General features: G+C 46.7%; 1 protein-coding gene and 2 long non-coding RNA genes across 3 annotated transcripts in view; all 3 read left to right on the top strand.

Annotated features, from left to right (window-relative positions):
* Positions 1 to 21,259, top strand: part of LOC307225311 — a 323,071-nt gene that overhangs the window by 247,972 nt on the left and 53,840 nt on the right. The gene's annotated exons all lie outside the window — the stretch shown is intronic.
* On the top strand, positions 1,721 to 19,857 carry NET1 (neuroepithelial cell transforming 1). Its single transcript, XM_079992702.1, has 10 exons — positions 1,721 to 2,006; positions 8,063 to 8,170; positions 9,578 to 9,745; positions 10,885 to 10,947; positions 11,854 to 11,950; positions 12,856 to 12,932; positions 13,688 to 13,945; positions 15,069 to 15,239; positions 16,786 to 16,972; positions 17,763 to 19,857. Exons 1-10 carry the CDS (start codon positions 1,914 to 1,916, stop codon positions 18,170 to 18,172), a joined length of 1,632 nt encoding a protein of 543 aa, XP_079848828.1. The 5' UTR covers positions 1,721 to 1,913; the 3' UTR covers positions 18,173 to 19,857.
* On the top strand, positions 3,535 to 6,383 carry LOC307225371. The gene is made up of 2 exons (XR_013842942.1): positions 3,535 to 5,595; positions 5,972 to 6,383. It is a non-coding gene; the product is annotated as an uncharacterized lncRNA (long non-coding RNA).

The raw sequence follows: 21,259 nt of genomic DNA on the forward strand, positions 1-21,259 counted from the left end.
CACTTTTGCTTCTGGTCCCACCCACCACTGGCAGTGGCGTAGCGTGGGTTATCAGCACCCGGGGCAAGGCAAGTAATTTGCGCCCCCTAACCCATGGATTTGCGCCCCCTAACCTGTGGATTTGCGCCCCCTAACCCGTGGATTTCCCTAACCCCCAGATGTTGCGCCCGGTGCGGCCGGCCCCCCCTGCACCCCCCACGCTACGCCACTGACCACTGGCATATGCCACACCCCCAGTTTGTCCCCAAAGGAATGCAAACCTTGGTCTGAGCAAAGGTTCCTCAGTCCTGTTCTACTACTCAGAAGCAGATCTGACTTAGGAGTTGTTCCCCAGTAAGTGTTCCCAAAACTGCAGCCTCAAATTTCCCCTAAGCTGCACAAGTGCTGTGCTTGAACTTCAGTTGCTTTGAAATTAGCACCACTTGCGGAGCTTGTTGCTGCACATACAGTAAATTAAAGCTCATTTTTATAGAGACGCTCTAGATTTCTAGCGAGTCCCCCCAAACAGTTCCGATAAAGCTGCATCAAACGCGCCACGCAGTGAATATAGGAATAACCCAGGTGTGAAGGATGCAAAAACGTTGTGTTAAAAGCAGGCATTTAGCAGGTGTCACTTGTCGCGCAGAGGTGAGAAACCTGACGCCTCCACAAATTCCTCTTGCAAAGAGCGATCTGCGTAGCTAGTTCCGCCTCCCGCAAAGTGCCACGACTCTTTTTTACTTACTTGCGAAGTCTCATTGTTTAAGCAATAAATCCTTGACCTATGCTTGTTTGCTCAGAAGCAAATCCCACAGCCACCGGTAGGGTTTACTTCCAGATACGTGCATCCTTTTGCTGCTGTGTAACTTGACTTTTGCTGGGGGGGTCAGCGTGGTTTACTCTGAAGGAAACGTGCATAGGATTGCCGTTGTGCAACCCGACCGTATGCATGTTAACTCGGAAATTAACCCTCAAGTATGTGTGCAGTACACCCTGTGAAACCTACTTTGGGAGTAAAGTGCGACGGATCTTGGCGGAACTTACTTCTGCGAAAGCATGCACTGGATAGGGTTACCCGGCCGCGATCCCGTGCATTTATTTTGCCGGTTAGGTTGCAAACCTAATTCCGTTTTCCTGGAAGTGAGCCGCACTGGATTCAATAACTTACTTATGAGTAGACACGGTTAGGCTCGCAGCCTTTGTTTTTGCGATTCACAAGCCAAGCCCGTTTACTTGCAAGTAAGCGCCGCTCGGTAAAACATGCATGGGGTTTGCAAGCTTATTCCTCGGGATCGCGTCGTCCAATTTTCGCGAGGGGTTGGTTTTGCAAAGGCTTCTGATCTCAGCATTTAGAGTTTAATTTCTTCCTACGTTTCCAGGCTGCGCGGGTGTTAACACTGACACTTTGTTGCAATTACAGATAGGTAGCCGTGTTGGTCTGCCATAGTCAAAACAAAATAATTTTTTTTTCCTTCCAGAAAAATTATTCAGTTTGTTGCAAGTTAGGAGAACACGCTAGCCTTCCCTTGGCGTCCTCCTGTGCAAGGCAAACGTCTGAAGAGAGGGTGGGAGGGCTGTACACGCAAAACCAGTCTCCCTTGGTGCTGCGACGGTTCAGGATACCTCCTACAGGGGGCTCCAGCCCAGTGGTCCAGCGCCGGTTCTCCCCTGCCATGAAGCCCCGCCCACCAGCCCGCCCTTACGCCCCGCCCACTGCCTCTTGGACTCCTCTCCTCGGAGCCGCGGGCTCAGAGCGCGTCTGTGTGAGTCACCCGGAAGCGGGATGGAGCTGTTGCTGCAGCCCCAGCAGAGCTCAGAGCGCGGCGAGGGGCAGATCGGGCCTGAGTAACCGCCTGGCTCGCAGGATCAGGGGTGGGGAGGGCGGATTACAGTCGGCGCAAACCACGAGGAAGCCTTGGAAAAGAAGAGGGGCTATGGTGGCGCACGATGACGCCGGGGGGCTGCTCCCCATTAAGAGGACTATTCGGGTGATAGATGCGCAGAACCAGTCTTTCAGGGAACAAGAGGTAAGGCGTGCGTAAAAAGCCTTAAGCAATCGCAAGAACGATAGAGGGTTTTCTGAAGTGGCACGGTTCTGCATAGTTGCCCAAAGCGCTGCCCAAAGTCCGCTCTTTTCAGCAGAAGGAGGTTTGCTTCAGAGTAAGCCTTCAAGGGATTACGCTGCGCGTGTAAGAGGTGGAAGCGTTGGTTTGTTTGGCACCTTGCTCCTAAACCTGCCTGTTTAAAAATGACTGAAATGAAGTCACCTGAAGCAGGCAAACGTGGAAGTCCTGTATAAATGTCGTCAGCTTGCTGGGAGAGATGCAAAAGAGAGTGAAAACCGGGTTGCTCTCCGTAGGCTAAGGTGTGAGTCAGTGAGTAGAGAGTAGTACTATTTGTACTTTTGTGTCTTGTGTACTTTATTTGAAGCTGCTAGCTAAGCGTGACTTAACACAGCCCTTTCAGGAAAAGCTTCTCTTACAGCTGGGCGCTGTTAAGGAAAGGTGTAATTGCGGCAGGCAGTTCTGAACTCCTTAATTAGGGTGCCAAGTGTGTGTCTCATGCCTTTCCTGTTAAAAGGAAGCTGCTGGGGAGTGTTGAAACCCTTTGGGTATTTGTTGAGGTCTAGGCATTGACCCTGCTTTATTTATTAAGAGGGAGGGACTGCTTATAGCAATGATGTTGAGGAGCCAGGGCTGTATAGTCCTAAAATATTATGCATGTTATCTAAAGTTGCATGCTGACAAAGACATGAACCATGGAAGGAGAAGAAGGGAAGTCTTTGGATATTCTAAAGTTTGTAAAATGTTTGTTTTGAAATGTAAAATTGGAAACTTAATAAAAATGATTACAAAAAAGAGAAATAAGCTTTCCCCCCCCCCTCCATCCGTTTACCATTTAAGGAACCTGAAGCAACTGAGCCATTTGTCAGTGGAATTTGGTTGCTCATTCTCTCCTCTCCCCCTAACCTTCTGAGTTTAGCATGGGTTGTTCCTCTTTTACATTAATTCCGCCCACCTCCCAATCTTGTGATGTTGTGTGTGTGTATCCTGCAGTGGAGTAAGCGGACACAAATGAGTTACAGTATTTCATTGACTGCCAGTAGGGTTACTTGTCTGGGTATGCGTTTTCAAGGGATCAAGCTCCACTGTGGGTGCTTAGTTGTACACTTTAATGGCATTTCCCTTACTCTTGAGTAAATTGGTCTCCAAGACATTCCTACAGGATTATTGCTTGTATGGACCAGGTGATATGAGGCATAACGAAAGTACTTTAATCCTGCTGAAATGCATACCTCAAGGGGTCTTCTGGTGGGATGGTGGGAATTATGAGAACTCAAAAGTCAAGATTGCTATAAGTGATGCCTTGTGACATATGACATCCTGTCCGGAAGCATTGTTGGTTTCTTTATGATTCAACAGTTCGGCTTTAATAAGGCAGAACTTGGAAGTTGAGTCTAAACATTCTGGTGCGACACACGCAAGGATTTTTGGCAGCTGTGGAGGTGAAATACACCAACTGAAAGCAAACTTCAGGATATTTCTCAGTAAGCTTGCCATTATTTGTCTGTCTGGATGTTCCATGTACAGGAGATTTTATTAATTTAGGAGGACAGGGCAAAAAACCGTTTTTATGTTATCTGCCAACCTGAAGGTTCAGTACTGTGAGTCCTGACAGGTTATATAGGTCTTGAACGCAGCTTGGATGTACTGCCTGAGATTGCTGAATTGAAGACAACAGGGTGTGTCTCTTTGCCATTTGTTAACCTGTCTTAATTTGGGATATTGCCATAACTTTCCTAAAGTGGATATTAATAGATGTAGTGAGCTGCTGCTCTTCTTGCCGAACAGATAATGCCATTAGAAATGTACACACAGGCGCTTAGGATTAACATCTTGACTTGATGAAAGAGACTCCATAAATTAGATGTCGGTGATGTTTTGAGGAGTGGAGGTTAAGTCAGATTCTTTATTGATTCACCAGTATGTTTATAGGGTTTACGTCTAAGTCATAAATGTGTGACAGAGAAGAGTTTCTGCTTCCAGAGAAACCTTGTAGTTTCTCTATTGGGTTCAGAGATGAACAGCTTCATAGTCCTAAATCCTTTGTTACCCTGGATATGGCAAAATGGTGGAGAGAAACGACTGTCACATGATCACCTTTGCATGAGTGCTGAGGAACCACCTACGTGGTCTATTCCAATGGATATCTAACTACAAACAGAAGCATATTGTGGGATCAGACTTTAGTCTTAGAAGTGAATTTCCAGATGTGGCTATCAAGTGTCGGCTTCTTCTTCCAGGCAGCTGGTGTAAAACCTGTGCCCCTGAGCTCTTCAGCTCACATCTCATTTGGCCTATGTTTCCCAGGTGTTCTCAGCATTTGGACTTGCTTGCCTGGGAGGCATTCAGGTTCAGTTCAAAGGTTTCATCTGAACGTGACTGATTTGTTTTCTGAAGCAAAAGAAGCCTCTGGAAGAGTATTTTATATTCTCTTCTCTGCTTCTGTGCTGAAGTGTGAAGGCTATTTTCTACACGAGAGCAGGCAAGGATGTCAGATAATGCTCTCTTTAAAATTCACAACTTGAAAAACTGGTTCAGTCATGCTCTCCATTGCTGCAACTCCGAAACTCAAAGCTTGCCTCCCGATCTGCCATCAGGAACAATGAACAAATTGCTCAAAAGACAATTTAAAAATATTTGGTGAACTATTTCGGTGTGAGAACAGTGAACTCAAAATGTATGCAGTCTGCCTGTTCACAGAGGTTTCCAGAAGAGCAATAATTGTCTAAAAGGGGTGTTGTTCCTTTTTTTTAAGGCTAAAGGAAATTAGAAGAGGGGGGAAGTTCCTCTCCCCCCAATCTGAAGAAAACCAGTTTTGTTTCTGCCCAGTGTCTGTCTGATTTGGAATGAAATTGCCAAGAAGTTGAGTGGCAACCTAAGCCTATTGGGAATGTGTGTGTGGAATCCTTTGTGCTCTGTAAAAAAAGGGATATTTTTTTTGCCAGCCTTGCCACATATGTGTGCTTCACATTGGCAGTGCTGTGCTATACAGGCATCTATGAAAACTTAATGTACACACCAACAGCATGGTGCTGTGATACATGCCTGTAACAGGCCCTTGGGAAAAGAAGATTGCCTGCCAGTTCTTAGTTTTTCCTCTGCAGAGCTCTAGCTTCTGGGTGCTTCTCTTCTACCTTATTTTACAGTGCTGAATTCAGCATATACCCATGTAAACCTTTTCCTTACTCTCCACTTGAAATATCATGTTGCAGCACAGCTGTGGAATGCATTGTAGTGCCTAAAGAATGTAGACGCCACCATGAAAAACTCATTCTTGTTTTTATTATCATCATCACTTTTTGCTTATTTTTTTTAAAGAATCGATGTCTAGTCTACCTTTTCAGGCTCACAAACTAAAGCACCCTCCGTAATACATTCCACATTGAGCAAATGTGGGGGAATATGTCCTCTTTTTTAGTGCAAACTTAAGTTCGCTTCATCCACCTAAGTCATTAATATAGTATTTTATTTACAGAGGGCTTTATATTGGCAGTACCCCTTTCAGATAGTTGTTGCACACAACATTTACATGAGGAAGAGTGACTTGCCCAAGGCTATAGGTAAAGGTAAAGGTACCCCTGCCCGTACGGGCCAGTCTTGACAGACTCTGGGGTTGTGCGCCCATCTCACTTAAGAGGCCAGGGGCCAGCGCTGTCCGAAGACACTTCCGGGTCACGTGGCCAGCGTGACATCGCTGCTCTGGCGAGCCAGAGCCGCACACGGAAACGCCGTTTACCTTCCCGCTGGTAAGCGGTCCCTATTTATCTACTTGCACCTGGAGGTGCTTTCGAACTGCTAGGTTGGCAGGCGCTGGGACTGAGCAGCGGGAGCGCACCCCGCCGCAGGGATTCGAACCGCCGACCTTTCAATCGGCAAGTCCTAGGCGCTGAGGCTTTAACCCACAGCGCCACCTGCGTCCCTTGCCCAAGGCTATACAGTGAGGCAAATGGGGCACTCCCAGACCCAACCCCAACCTGCTGTTCTCTGGGCTAGACAAGGTGGGAGGAGCTGGTCTTTAGGCTGTAGCCGAAATCTTGCATCTGGAGCAAAGTAAACAGGTTAGATTCACTGGTGAGTCTCTTGGCTCCCAAGCCTCTGTTCAACATATGTGAACTGGAAATAACGGCACCCTGCTTCACAGCTTTAACCGCAAGAACAAATAAAACGGGAAACATGGTTATCTGTCATGAGTTTTGGTGACCTAGCAGGTCTGTATGAAAGGAGTTCTGCATACACCCATGGACATGAAAATGGCATACTTTTATTTATTTATTTTTTTGTGTGCATTGCTTCCTATGAAACAACTCAAAGCGATTTAACAATAAAACCTATATAAAACAATTTCACATACTGTAGATTTTGTGTGTGTGTGTTCATTCCCCCCCTCCCCCCAAATGAGATACATTATGAAACTGCAAGCAAACAGTGATGGGACTTTCCTCTGTCAGAAGGGCTGTCAATGTGCATGCTCCTTGCTTTACCTTGAAAGTGGATCCTGCACTCTGCCAACCCCAACCCCCCTCTGTGGAATTCATGACATCATTCCTCCGTGTTCATTGGTATCTTAATGGGAGAGCAAAGCATTGTTGCTCGCTGGGGCTGTGCTTTACTGACTCCAGCAGAGCTATTTCTGAATCGTCACTCCTGGACATGACAGTAAAGCCCGACCGACTCAGTCCTTCTCCTTTTTTAGTCCTACCACTTCCTCTGTGCAGCATGTGTAAACTCCCAACCACCACCCCCAACAACCATTACTATCTGTGCACCTAAGAATGAAGTTGGTCCCACTTTTAATCCCCATGGCAATAGCTTCCACCTTTCTGGTTTCTCTAGGAGAAATCTCCTGGATTGAAAACATCAAACGAACTTGACCCTTTTCTAGTGTGAAATAGAGCCGGCTGACAACACAGTCTTGTGATGAGGTTGCCTTCTGCTCTGGCTTCTTGTAAAATTACGGCATCCTGTCAATTCCCCATCGAAAATAAAAGTGTAGAAGGCCACTGCGATTGTGGGTGCTGTACCAAAACTGACAAAGCAACAGAATCTTGCCCAAGGGCTTGAAATCAGTTGGGGAAGGGAAGCTGGGTTGGAATTGATAGCTTAAATCAAAAGTACTGGGAGGGAAGTTTGATGAGATCATGATTGTATTTCCAAGGGAGGGGAAATCCCTGTCTTGCAACTTCAAAGTGCAGTTACTGTTTTGGGACAGACTTTTACAATACCTTAAGACATTATCTCTTGAAAGTCAGCCCTAGCAATGACACAGACCTCAGCTATGCAGCCCTAAGGTATTTAGTTCAGGCCTTTGAACATCTCTCTCTCTCTCAATGCACAGTTGTGCCTTGTTCTTGCTTTGGGAATCTGAGTGTCTTTCTGAGAGAGGCATAGGAATGCAAGGATGTGTCCCTGCTCTCTGCCTCCAGCACATTGCCTGGCAGTGGTAGCAGCACATCTGTAGTGATACACAGGAGGTGACTGCCAGTGACACACAAACCTTTCTGTGTGTGAACAAGCTTCTAGCAAACTGGAGTCATCTTCCAGGGCAGAGACACTCTTCCTTCTTCCACACCTCTCATTAGATAGCTAGTCTCTTCCTTTATTCGCGTACTTTGCTGTGGTGGCCTGTCTTACTAAGACACTTCAGACTGTCATGATAATTTTTATTTTAACACCCAGCATAGATTTAGGGGCAGAGTCAGAAAAAAACCTCACACCTCATTCTCCCTGGGGGACAGGCCAAAAAAAAGTTGGCCCTGAAAACAACTTTGTTTGTTCCAGCTATAGTGGACTTTGTTATTCTTGCTTCTTGCTAACCTGAGCAATTGGTCTGTACTATGGTTATAACTTTAGTGTTTAAACAAAATATATTTGTCTTTTGATGGGGCTTGTGTGCTTTGGGATTGAGTGCCTTGATGCTCTGTGCAGTCCTTATCCCCTTCCTCCAAGAGAGTCTGGACACTGTCAACGCACTAAGAATTGAGTAAACAATCAGTACAACTTGTTCTCTCATCTGTTTGCAGGAGCCTAGCAATAAGCGCGTCCGACCTCTGGCTCGGGTCACCTCCTTGGCAAACCTGATTTCTCCTGTGAGAAATGGTGCAGTGCGAAGATTTGGACAGACAATACAGGTAAGAGAGTAGATAAGCATGTGGGTTTGATGTTGCAATTGTTGGGAGGGGGGTGACTATGGAGTAAGTATTATCCACAGTTCTGCTGAAGAAAGGATTTCTGCAGCTTGCAGAACCGAGCCTCATATTCCTCTTTTTACTTTTTTAAATGAGCAAGTCTATAGTCCTCATGGGTCCAGAGGGGGGAAATTGAAGTGGATGTTTGAGGGTATCAATAGCTTCTTTGTCTTCCTTCTCTTCTCCAAGCACCTCTAGTGAAATCACAGGGTGAGGGGGACATAGAAACTTGCTCAGTTCTTACAGTTGCAGAACTTGGATTTAGAATTTTTCCTCCCCACAAATATTTTAATTCAGTTTTTCCACATACCAACTGGCATTTTGTGTCCTAACTGCCTTGTAGTCCACATTTCTGCACAAACCTATAAGCAAGTCATTGGAACAAATGAAATTTGCATGCTTTTGGATGCAGAATTCTTTTCACTGTGATTACTTTTGCAGATAATTGTGGAGAGATGGCCCAGTCAAGACCTTGGTGCAGTTTTATAAGGAGTAGCCTATAAACTGAGGCCAATGTGCAGGGGGGTGGGCATTAGATTGCCGCCTGTGCCAACACTTGATGGCTGCATGTGACATACTGCAGCATGTGCTGCAGTCTGAGTTTACCCGGCTGTTCATAATAGAAACGTGACCTCAGCGAAGCCTGTCATGTAAGATATACCATCCACCCCAACTGTGTAAATACTCCTTGCTCTGGATGCTAGTGCTGTTTCAAGCCACAAAGAACACAGCTCCCATGGCTTGTTAATGTTACCAGAGCTGGGAGAGGTAGAATTACACTATTTATGTACTTGAAACCAGATTCTCAGCCTGCTTAACCCCAACCCTCTCCAGCTATCCAAAATCTGTAGTATGGGAAGGGGGAGGGTTAAGCAAAAGAGGGCATTGGCAAATTAGATCTCTCAAGGCTCCGTGGTGCCTGGATTAGCTACACACACACACCCTGGTTGCTGAAGCCATTAAGGGTGAAGTTTCTTGAGGCAGGCCTGCGCAATTTGGATTCCACCTCCAGGGCATGGCGTTCTGCTAGGTACTTGACAACTCACCTATTTGTCACTTCCTTAGCATGCAGCTGCCTTTGGCTTGCATGAGTGGGTTTGTGACAGATTATGTGGGCCTGATCTTAAGGATATTTTCACAGGCATTCTTCAAGAGGCTGTTGCATTGACCAGGACTTTGTTGTGGTGTTTGTGCTTATGCACACAGTTTGCTGGGCTCTGCAACATCCCTGGTTGGCATGAAATGCCTCGCGGCTGTTTTTCTGTACAGCGTCTGTTAAAATACACCTAAGTTCCTAAGGTTCACGACCGAATACAAACCATCTCCTTCCCCCACCCTGTTGTCCTGCAGTCGTTCTCTCTTCGCGGCGAGAGCAAATCTCCAGGCAGTGCGCAGAAACTGTGCAGCCGGTCAGCTGCCCCCACGCCACCGAAAAGAAGAAACAGTGTGCTTTGGTCCGAGACGTTGGATGTCAACATGAAAGAGACGCTGAGCACCAAAGAAATCAAGCGCCAAGAGGTATGCCTCCAGTGGGGCAACCCCAACAGCCAGCCCCAGACGGATGGGGCTGTTAGAATTCAGCACTGAATTGGGATTTCTGAGCATCTTGGCTGTTGTTTGAGAGGGAAAAGAGCAATATGTTTCTAAGTCCTCACGGTCTCTGGAGGCGTGTTAAGACAACCTGTCGGCAGTGTAAAGAGAAGCACCCAGTGTTCAGGAGGCAGCAATCATGTTTCCAGCCCCCCATGTATGACAGCTAACCTCCTGCCACCACCATATCCCCAGATTTGCTGCCTGGAATAAGGCAAAGGAACTGGGCAAGTAGATACATGAGAAGAAGATTGCATAAATAGTGTGCTCTCTGGTTTTGCATTTCTGTGATGCAGCTTGTGGGGGGAAGGACGGGAGAGGGAGGAGGCCTCAGTTGTTCAGTGCGTAGAAAATAGTGGTGGAAGAGTTTTGAAGAACTCTGTTCTACATAAAGAAGGTCTTCTGTCCCGACACATTCCTTAAAAAACAGGTTAAATTCTCCCTCCGAATCTTGACTGATAATATATTCCCCCTGGCCAAGGCCCCAACATGGGAGACAATATACTTCATATTGGGCATTAAAAAATGATTAATTCTGAAACTCCAGCTTTATGAATCATCCTAGCTGGTGATCCAGACCAAAGTTATGCAGTAATACAAATGACTGAAGCAGCAAACGAGAAAAAGAGGGCCAAAGTTCAGCCCTCTGGGTGAGTTCAGCACTTCACACTGAAGTCTAACGCGTCCCAATGTTTGATTTGGCATGATCTCGCAGCTTCAAAGCCTCCTTTCATGACAAGGAGTTTACTTTTCTCAGCAATGATTCAAGCCTTTCCCTTCCGTTTTGGCCCTTAAGCCCAGGTGGGCGGATGCAGCTCAACGGTTGAGCTTCCCCCCTTTGGGCTGCAGAGCGGCTGGCTTCTTGATCAAAACGGTTTGGGCTATACAGGTGGGGCTTGATTGGCTGTTGCTTTGCTTCTGCTTCAACATAAGTGGCTAGTGGAATAGTCTGTGGTCAGCAAAACCCCCGAAACCCGGAAGTGGTACATTCTTGACTTCAGCAGCTGTTATTTCTAGGGCAATAAAATGGAGACAGTTCTGATATTTCCCCCACTTTTCGTTCACAGGCGATCTACGAAATGTCTCGGGGTGAGCAGGATTTGATCGAGGACCTGAAGCTTGCCAGAAAGGTTAGTATCTTTCTCTGCTTTCTTTATATTGATGACACTGCAAATCAATATATTTGTAAGCTCCCCCCCCCCCCACCACTTTGCAATAGTTAAATGCACTGGATATCCTGGATTAGGCCTCAGACTTTCTGGACTTTGCTCGTTCCATTAAAGGTCACTGGAGAAATGTATTCCTTGTGGAAGTAGTTGTGCTGGTTGCTCCCCTGCCAGTTTGTTTTTCAGTGAAATAAGTCACACGGTAATTTTAATAATAATAATCATAAATATTTTCATTTCTATGCCACTTTATGTTTTTAAGAAAAAATCTCAAAGCAGCACCTTTGTGGCAGGATATACCATTAATGTGCAGCAAGCTGCTTTGAGATTTTTTCTTAAAAACACAAAGTGGTTTAGAAATGGTCATCTAGTCCAACCCCCTGCAATGCAGAAATTGCAGCTATAGCATTTGGGAGGGGAGAAGGTGTAAGAGGAGAGAACTCCGCTATAGGCTCACCTGTCCTTCCCAGCCCGACAGTCAGCAAGTGCACCTGCCTTTTTTGTGGGCAGTGAATCCCGCAGCCACAAAGTGCTCTGGGAGCTCTTGCTTCAGCTGCCTGGAGGTCGCAATCCTGTTGGATGGAAAGTCCCATAGGAGGCTGCCCATATAACAAGCCAGACCCTCGGCCTTGTCTCTGCTTACTGGCAGTGGCGCTCTGGTGTTTGAGTCTATCCCAGGTCTCCTTGGAGACCAGTGCTGGGACTGAACCTGGAAGCATCTGCGTGTGACGCATGTGCTCTACCATTCAGATATGGCTCTGTCACTACCCTTTCCCCCCCACTCCAAACCGTGCAGCTGCACTGCAATGCCATGTCAAGCTGTTTTTTATTTTTATTTTTTTGTAATTTCCCATCCTTTCTTGTTGACAGGCTTACCATGACCCCATGCTGAAGCTGTCCATCATGTCTGAAGAAGAGCTCACTCACATCTTTGGGGACTTGGATTCCTATATCCCTTTGCATGAAGGTGAGCTTCACCCCATCTCCAAAAAACCCCCAAACCTCCAGCACTCATGAATTCACATAAACATGCCACATTCTCTGCCCGTCACATCAAAGTAGCTCAAAAAACCAGCCTATAAAATGTTAAAACCATAACGCATCTACGACAAAATACTCACATAAAATTCCATGTGCAGACAGCACAGGGCTGCCTATGGCAAAAGCTTTCTGAAAGCTTCAGGTTTTTAAAAGGTAAAGGTAAAGGGACCCCTGACCATTAGGTCCAGTCGTGACCGACTCTGGGGTTGTGGCGCTCATCTCGCTTTAGTGGCCGAGGGAGCCGGCGTACAGCTTCCAGGTCATGTGGCCAGCATGACTAAGCCGTTTCTGGCGAACCAGAGCAGCGCACAGAAATGCCGTTTACCTTCCCACTGGAGCGGTATCTATTTATCTACTTGCACTTTGACGTGCTTTCGAACTGCTAGGTTCACAGGAGCAGGGACCAAGCAGCAGGAGCTTACCCCGTCGTGGGGATTCGAACCGCCAACCTTCTAGATCAGCAAGTCCTAAGCTCTGTGGTTTAACCCACAGCGCTACCTGTGTCCAGCCAGGTTTTTACCTGACTGTAAATTGTCCGTGGCGAGGGCTGTTTCATACACCCACCAGCAAAGTGGTGCTGAGTGCCACTGCAGAGAGGGACTGGCCAGCTTCTCCAGCAGACCTCTTCTGCGATGTGCAGCAGGGTTTTTCTGCAGATCTAAAGCCACATGAGAAGAAGCATTCTCCGTGGTGCAGAGGTGGAAGGCTTTGAACGTCATCCCCAGCGCTCTGCACTTGTGTTGATTACTGTTTTAAATGTAAATTTTTTTTAAATGCGTATGTTGAGAAGAGTGTCCTGGTATACCAATCCCCTTTGTGTTTATCTTGCAGACTTTCTGGCAAGGCTGGGGGAAGCGACAAGGCCAGATGGGACAGTGGAGCAAATTGGACCCATTCTTGTGAAATGGGTGAGTAACCCTCGGATCTCTCTCCTTCTGTTCCTTACGGGAGATCAGGAATCCAAAATTCATGGGAACATTGGCTTTGGAAAGTCATGAGATCCTATAATTAAGCTGATGTGTGTTGCTCCGGATTTCATTTGCATAATGAACTTTTCAAGCTGAATTGACTTGCATTTCTGTCTGGTTGCTTGCCAGTTAATTTGAGATGAGCAGCAACAACATCTGAGGCCTGCTTCTCACGTTATTTGCCTCCTCCCAGCCTCAGTTACTCATCTACAAACATGAGAATGATAGTAACCTAACTTACAGGGCTATTGTGTAAGGGTTACTGAGATAACCTGTATGATGTAACCTGGACACTTGAAATAAACCGTGCTAAAAGAAACTTTGTACACTGCAACTATGAACAAAGAGATGTGACAGGTATATTAGCACTCTAGTCTGAAAAAGTACGGTATATGATGGAGTTCATAAGTCCTCTCTTGAAGTTTTGCACTTTTGAAGATCTTCGCAGGAGAGTAGACAGTATTCACTTAACCAAAAGGCAGCTATGAACTCCAGAGGAATTGGCTATGGAATGTGCCCCTTGCTTTCTTCTCCCCCTGCTATATTCTTCACAGTGGGAGCTGCATAATTGGAATTCCTCACATTCATATAGAACACTGTAGTGCACCTAGCAGATTGCCTGACTCTTTCAAGTGGGGAGGGGGCGGCAGTTCTGAAGCAGCAGTTTACAAATGCCCTTGCATCGTCTTTTCTAGCTACCGGGACTGAATGCGTACAAGGCCTATTGCAGCAACCAGTTGGCAGCTAAAGCCCTCCTGGACCAGAAGAAGCAAGACCGCCGAGTCCAGGACTTCCTCCAGCGTTGCCTTGAATCTCCTTTCAGCCGCAAGCTGGACCTCTGGAGTTTTCTGGATATCCCTCGGAGTCGCTTGGTCAAGTACCCTCTCCTCCTGAAGGAAATCCTGAGGCATACACCCAACGATCACCCCGACGTTCAGATTCTGGAAGAAGCAGTAAGTGCCTGGGGATTCTCTGCACAGAGCTTCTAATATATTAATGATTGTAGAGTTGAGAGGGAACCCCAAGGGTCATCTAGTCCAGCCCCCCGCAATGCAGGAATCTCAGCTAAAGCATCCATGACAGAGGGCCATCCAACCTTTCCTTAAAACCCTCCGGTGAACAAGAGTCCACCACCTTCCGAGTGAGTCCGTTCCACTGCCAAACAGCACTTACCGTATTTTTTGCTCCATAAGACTCACTTTTTCCCTCCTAAAAAGTAAGGGGAAATGTGTGTGCGTCTTATGGAGCGAATGCAGGCTGCGCAGCTATCCCAGAAGCCAGAACAGCAAGAGGGATCGCTGCTTTCACTGCGCAGCGATCCCTCTTGCTGTTCTGGCTTCTGAGATTCAGAATATATTTTTTCTTGTTTTCCTCCTCCAAAAACTAGGTGCGTCTTGTGGTCTGGTGCGTCTTATAGAGTGAAAAATACGGTACTGTCAGAAAGTTCTTCCTGATGTTTAATCGGAATCTTCTTTCCATAGTAAAGTACCTTTTTAAAACCTAGTCCCACCTTACAAACTGTCTCTTTCTTGCAATAAAAAGTAAATGCAGTTTGTTGAATGATGGATTAGATTAGGTGGAAACGGCCCCTCTCAATTAGTACTAGTTGATGTTCTTTTAAATACGTTGTTAAATGTGGCAGGCCCAACACCAGGCACAAAAGCAAAGGGAGAGGTCTGATTCATGGGGGTTCCAGCTGCCAGGAAGTTCTCTTGCGCAAGTCCCATTGAAATGGGTTGGGAGCTTTGCAAGCACAAAGCAGTGCTCTTCCAAGGGCTTCTGCTCACCGCGGTGCAGTTTTGTAGGAAACTGCTTTGTGTGTTGTACTCCACTTGCCAGTTGGAGTTTCTACCCCAGCCCCAAAACGTCTTGGGCAGTCCTGCTTGGCTCAAGCAATTGAACATTCTGTTTCTGCTTTGTGTTGTGGTAATCGTCAGGGGTCCCTTTACCTTTACTGGGTTGAGTAAGGCCCTGACCCATGTATCTTCTCAATCCATTGCCTGTATTGAGGCCTGTGCTCTCGCTGCCCGACTTCAGTTATCAAGCAGCATTAATTGGTGGACCCTTTGCTTTTAGATCTCCATAATCCAGGGAGTCCTCTCTGACATCAACTTGAAGAAAGGGGAGTCTGAATGTCAGTATTACATTGACAAGCTGGAGTACCTCGACGAGAAGCAGAGAGACCCACGAATCGAAACGAGCAAAGTGCTGCTTTGCCACGGGGAGCTGAAGAACAAGAATGGCCATGTAAGTACCTGATTTTACAGAGGTGATGCTGCAGATGCTTCCATCCTGCAGCCACAACACCTGCCAAGGAACTGCAGAGTGAAGCGGCACCACCTTAAAGCAAAGGGTGGAATGGTCCAGAGCTTGGCCTGTCTCAAATTCTTGATGGCGCTGCATCTTTTAACCCTCTAGAAATAAGTGCCCAGGATCTGCCACTTTTACCTCTCAATTTGTTCTCTCTTTTTTAAAAGAGAAGACTACAGCGGTGCCTCACAAGACGAAATTAATCCGTTCCGCGAGTCTCTTCGTCTTGCGGTTTTTTTGTCTTGCGAAGCACGGCTATTAGTGGCTTAGCGGCTATTAATGGCTTAGCGGCTATTAACGGCTTAGCGGCTTTAAGAAAAAGGAAAAGAACTCGCAAGACGTTTCGTCTTGCGAAGCAAGCCCATAGGGAAATTCGTCTTGCGAAGCACCTCAAAAAACGGAAAACTCTTTCGTCTAGCGAGTTTTTCGTCTTGCGAGGCGTTCGTCTTGCAGGGCACCACTGTATCTTGCTGTGACAGAATAGGCACCCCTTTCCCCCACTTTCTTTCCAGCCCTTGACTTTGGTTCCAGGTCATTAAAGAACCCATAAAGAGGCATCAGGCAACACTTAGACACCGAGAGCAGGGCTGGCATCTGCCCAGGTTGCAGATGGTTGTGAAATAATTAGCATAAAGTTACTACAGAAAGCACGGTATGCATTTTGCTGGGGGGTCAAGAGGTATTTCCTGCGGGCTCCCAGTGATGTAATGCATCCCTTAGATTCTTCCAAGTATGTAATCTTTTGGGCTTGGAGAAAACTGACGACAGCTTGGAGTCTAAAGCGGCTCTCTAAAAGCTTGGCCGGTGCTGCTTCTCAAAAATAGAAGCTGGAACCTGAAGGGGTTGCTTGGCCTTCCTCCCAGCTATGAGCAAAACGTCTTGTCATAGGTCAGCTCAACCTATTTTGTAGTCAAAACTATCTTGTGTCTCCCTGGCTGGCAGCCCTGCATCATTAGTGGCTCTGGCAATGCGAGTCCTCTATCGTGGTTGTCTGCCTATGGAGATCTGGTGCTTATTTGGAGTTGTTCCGCTGACCCAGTTTGCTTGAGCATTTTCTCTGACTGCCAGCACAGTCTCCTGTGCCTTGGGCAGGTCTTTCAAGCAAGGGCCCCTTGGATCCTTTCAACTGGAGACGTGCCTAATACCGTATTTTTTGCTCTATAAGACGCACTAGACCACAAGACACACCTAGTTTTTGGAGGAGGAAAACAAGAAAAAAAATATTCTGAATCTCAGAAGCCAGAACAGCAAGAGGGATTGCTGCGCAGTGAAAGCAGTAATCCCTCTTGCTGTTCTGGCTTCTGTGATAGCTGTGCAGCCTGCATTCACTCCATAAGATGCACACAGATTTCCCCTTACTTTTTAGGAGGGAAAAAGTGAGTCTTATACAGCAAAAAATACGGTAATTTTGCATGTAGCATGTATATATATGTATTTTGTTCCAATTTAAGATCTTGACCAAAGCTTTTCCTCCCCGCTTCAGAAGCTCTACGTCTTCCTTTTCCAAGATATCTTGGTTCTAACTCGGCCTGTGACACGTAACGAGCGTCATTCTTACCAAGTGTACCGGCAGCCGATACCTGCTCAGGACCTGGTGCTGGAGGACTTGCAGGATGGCGACGTGAAAATGGGAGGTTCCTTTCGAGGTGCCTTTGGCAATTCCGATAAAGGTATGAAGCAAATAGGCTCACATCCTTCAGCAATTCTGTCCGAAGGCTGGCTTGTATGCAGCTGTCTTTGCTTTAACGGGAATTTGTGAGGATTAGTGCCCTTTCCCCTGGATTTTGGCATAAACTTCCACACAAATCCAGATTGGGACTTGCCAGGCCCTGAAAAAATATCAGCATTGGTCCTGAATGTGACTCATGATTTGGATGTAGGTCAAACATTCGTGAAACCCTTTCAGCAAATGAAAACCTCTGGGGGAGGGAGCTGGGAGGGAGACTTTGGCTGACCCAGGAACATGTGTCAAAGTAGTCAGGCAAGCGAACCTCTATGACCATTGCTCAGTTAAAAAGGTAAAGGGACCCCTGACTGTTAAGTCCAGTCATGGACGACTCTGCGGTTCCACGCTCCTCTCGCTTTACTAGCCGAGGGAGCCGGCGTTTGTCCGCAGACAGCTTCCAGGTCATGTGGCCAGCATGACTAAGCTGCTTCTGGCAAACCAGAGCAGCGCATGGAAACTCCATTTACCTTCCCGCCGGAGTGGTACCTATTTATCTACTTGTACTTTGACCAGCTTTCGAACTGCTAGGTGGGCAGGAGCGGGGACCGAGCAACGGGAGCTCACCCCGTCACGGGGATTCGAACCACCAACCTTCTGATCGGCAAGCCCCAGGCTACATGGTTTAGACCACAGGGCCACCCACGTCCTTATTGCTCAGTTAACTCGTGTCAATCAGCAATCTTGAAGCTCCATTCTGATGACATCTCTCCTCCCCTTGTTTCCCCCCTCTGCAGCTAAGAACATCTTCCGGGTCCGCTTCCGAGACCCAGCTCCTGGCCAGTCCCACACGCTGCAGGCCAACGACATCTTCCACAAGCAACAGTGGTTCAACTGCATCCGGGCGGCCATTGGGCCCTACCAGCTGAGCGCTGCGCCTTGCGAGCTCAAAGAGCTGCCGGAGCTCAGCGAAGAGGCAGAGGAGAACAACCCCTCTGTGCCCAGTGCCAAAATCAAAAGGAGGCCGTCCACCCTCTCCGGCAGCCTCCACATGGAGCTGGACGAGAATGGCGTGGAGTGCAGCTCAGTCACGGACATGGCGGCGGATGAGGCCAAGAACCCCAAGCCGTACCGGATGCACTCTGGGCTCCGGAGGACGAGGGAGAGAGCCCAGCTCAGTGGCAAGCGGAAAGAGACACTCGTTTGAAGGGTTTGGAAGCCCTTCTCCCCACTGTTTATTTATAAATAAAAAGTGTACATTTTCTTTCCTGTAATGTGAGGATGGTTACTCCTTCTGAATATAAATGTCTGTGGTCTTTTTGTTTGTGTTTTTGTTCTCCTTTGATGGCAGCTACTGGTTTTCAGCAAACACTGTTGAACTGGAGTCTGATTCTGAAAAGCAAGGACTCTGATTTTTGGGGTTACAAAGTGGGTTTTGAAAATGTTGCATCTGTGAGGAACGTTTTGGAGCAAGCTTCAGCTGTTGCCAAGGAGCTGTGAATTTTTTGAGGCTTGATTCCCAAAGAAAATAGAGCAGGCCCATCTTTAAAAGAGTGTTTTATTTCTCTCTCAGCAGTTCCACATGGAAAAATGCTCATTATTTAAAATTTGAGTTTTCTTTGGCTTGTGGAGCAATTCGGATTGATGCAGTTCCCCCTAGGTTGTTAAATCTGGTTTATTTCAGCAATTACTGTAGAAGCAAGGTGGTCTGAGACCTGCAACCCACATTTCTCAGAGAAACAGACTCCCACGTTCAACAGGTTTCCATTTTACTGACTGGAATTCTGTACTTAATTTTTGTTTGTTCGTTGTACATTCCTTGTGTGAATTGACATGACCTGCCAAGTATTTAATCTTGTTTTATTATTATTATTTTTACCTGAATACATTTGTAGAGAACTTTTGTACTTTGATTTCATTGTATTTCTCAACATCCGAATTGGCGTTTTTCTTCCTTTTTTTTTTTTTTTAAGTACTTGATGGGGTGCGTGTGTGAGAGAGAGCATGTGTTGGTATGTTATGTATATTTAAAAGCCAGTTCAGGACTTTTCAAGGTGAAACAAAGCCATATGTTCTTGAGCCATTGGGAAAATGGGAGAATAAGAGTTTTTACCCCCATCCCCCAAACTGACCTGGGGTGCCTGTGCCTTTAAAACAGCTCTACTTCAGCAGAGAGAAGGTGCTGAGTAATCAGAATTCTGTATTTCCTTTTAAAGGTACAGGAGAACTTAGGTGGCCCGCAAGTTTGGCAATCTTACGGGGAGGGAAGATTTGAGGTCCGTTTTGATGTAGCATTTTGGGTTGGCCACAGGCCCGTAGAGTGCCTTGTGTACTCCAAACTACTGAAAGCAGATCGCAGTGGACGCAGAAGGCTTAGGGAATGTCGCAGAAGGTTTAGGTAAAGAGATTATACTACAGTGAGCACAAAAGGGAGGAGGTCTTTAGAAGGGAGCATCAGAAAGATGCATTTGGAAGCAAAAAGGTGGCACAGTGTATGTTGCAAGACTTGGTAGGAGGTGGTGTTAGCGAGGAGAAGGAAGGAAACGGGTGAAGTCCTTACTTGCGGTTTTGAGGTCGTCCCCCCTGCTGAATTTCAAGGAAGGAGGGCAGTTTACCTTAGTGTAACGCAAATTAGCAGGAAGAAACTTTGAGCGCTTCTAGTAATGCATCTGAAGCACTTCCAAAAATTAGCCGAGTTCTGCAAGTTTTCTTTTTTTTTCCCCCGAGGGGGAATTTCTGGTGCAGAAGAACCATCAGGCTAGAAGCTAGAATGGGGATGAAATTCTGGAAACAAATGTAAATAATAAAACAACCAAAGCACAACGACTCTGTAAAAATGTGTGTGTTTTTGTACAGTGTTAAGTGTGGTGAACAATTAAAACTTCCTTCATATTTCCTTGTCTTTCATCTTTAATGTGAGAGTGGTTTATCAGGCACATCAATCGCCAGGTCTCCAGGTCAAGCAGAGAAATCTCAGTGGCATCTTTTAACTCCAGCTGTGGCTCAGATATCTGGGTTCCTATCCCAATGGGAACATCTGTCCCAAACCTGTTGGTGCGTATTGTACTATCCTTATCGCTTTCATTTTTCCGAGAGGGTTCTTTTCTGTATTTTGACAGTAAACACATAGTGAAGCAAAATGGCACTTGACGTGAGCTCTGTCACACAGCTTTGAGGCTGCGTCACCTGAAAAAACAGCACACATATTTATCTTGGGAAACATACTCCCTTACAGTAGGCTGGGTTATCGGTCTCTTTACTGAGCCCATTGGCCTCTTGTGGGCCCAAAGTAGTAAAGTTCAGCTAGCTGATGGTTTTAGTTCAAAAAATATCTCCATCCATAATTAAAAGTCAAGATGAGCTTGTTGCAAGCTATATGGGCTTTGCTGCTGGGATATGAACCATGGAATTATAGAGTTGGGAAAGGACCACAAAGGTCATTTAGTCCAAGCCGCTTGCCAAGGCAGGAATCTTTTGCCCAGCGTGAGTCTCGAACCCAGAGGCCTGAGATTAAGAGTCTCATGCTCTTCTCGACTGAGTGATCTGGATGTGGCAGCAATGCTTGTTGACAGTAAGGGAATGTGTGCATTCATAGGAAGCTGGCTTATGTGGAGTCAAACCAATAGTCCACCTGGTAGGATTCTGGTAACTGTCTCTGGGACCTTATAAATGTAAAGCATGAGTTCTACCATTGAACTACCACCCTTCCCCAATTCCCAGCACAATAAGAAGCTAGCATTGCATATACAAACAGTCCAAGGGAACCCGGCTGTAAATATTTGCATTTTTAAAAATCCCTCTTGCTTGAAACTGATGGCATGACGCCTACATAATAACATTAAAGGTAAAAGTTAAAGGGACCCCTGATCATTGGGTCCAGTCGCGGACAACTCTGGGGTTGCGGCGCTCATCTCGCTTTATTGGCCAAGGGAGCTGGTGTACAGCTTCTGGATCATGTGGCCAGCATGACTAAGCCGCTTCTGGTGAACCAGAGCAGCGCACGGAAACGCCGTTTACCTTCCTGCTGGAGTGGTACCTATTTATCTACTTGCACTTTGACGTGCTTTTGAACTGCTAGGTTGGCAGGAGCAGGGACCGAGCAACGGGAGCTCACCCCGTCGTGGGGATTCGAACAGCCGACCTTCTGATCGGCAAGTCCTAGGCTCTGGTTTAACCCACAGCACCACCCGCGCACTGCATTGCAAAAATGTCTCTGTCAACTCCGCCGTGTGGGAATCCCTTGTAGACAACTGCAGTTGCCTGGAGACAGGCAGAAAGGTTGTGCAGAGACCAG

This window comes from Podarcis cretensis (genome assembly GCF_951804945.1).
Source record: "Podarcis cretensis genome assembly, chromosome: 10".
NCBI lineage: Eukaryota > Metazoa > Chordata > Lepidosauria > Squamata > Lacertidae > Podarcis > Podarcis cretensis.

Excerpts from the sequence above, each read along its gene's own strand:
- NET1 (XM_079992702.1), top strand. The coding sequence starts at position 1,914 with ATGGTGGCGCACGATGACGCCGGGGGGCTGCTCCCCATTAAGAGGACT. Across the intron at positions 9,746-10,884 it reads AAGAAATCAAGCGCCAAGAG|GCGATCTACGAAATGTCTCG; the intron begins GTATGCCTCCAG and ends TTTCGTTCACAG. Across the intron at positions 10,948-11,853 it reads ACCTGAAGCTTGCCAGAAAG|GCTTACCATGACCCCATGCT; the intron begins GTTAGTATCTTT and ends TCTTGTTGACAG.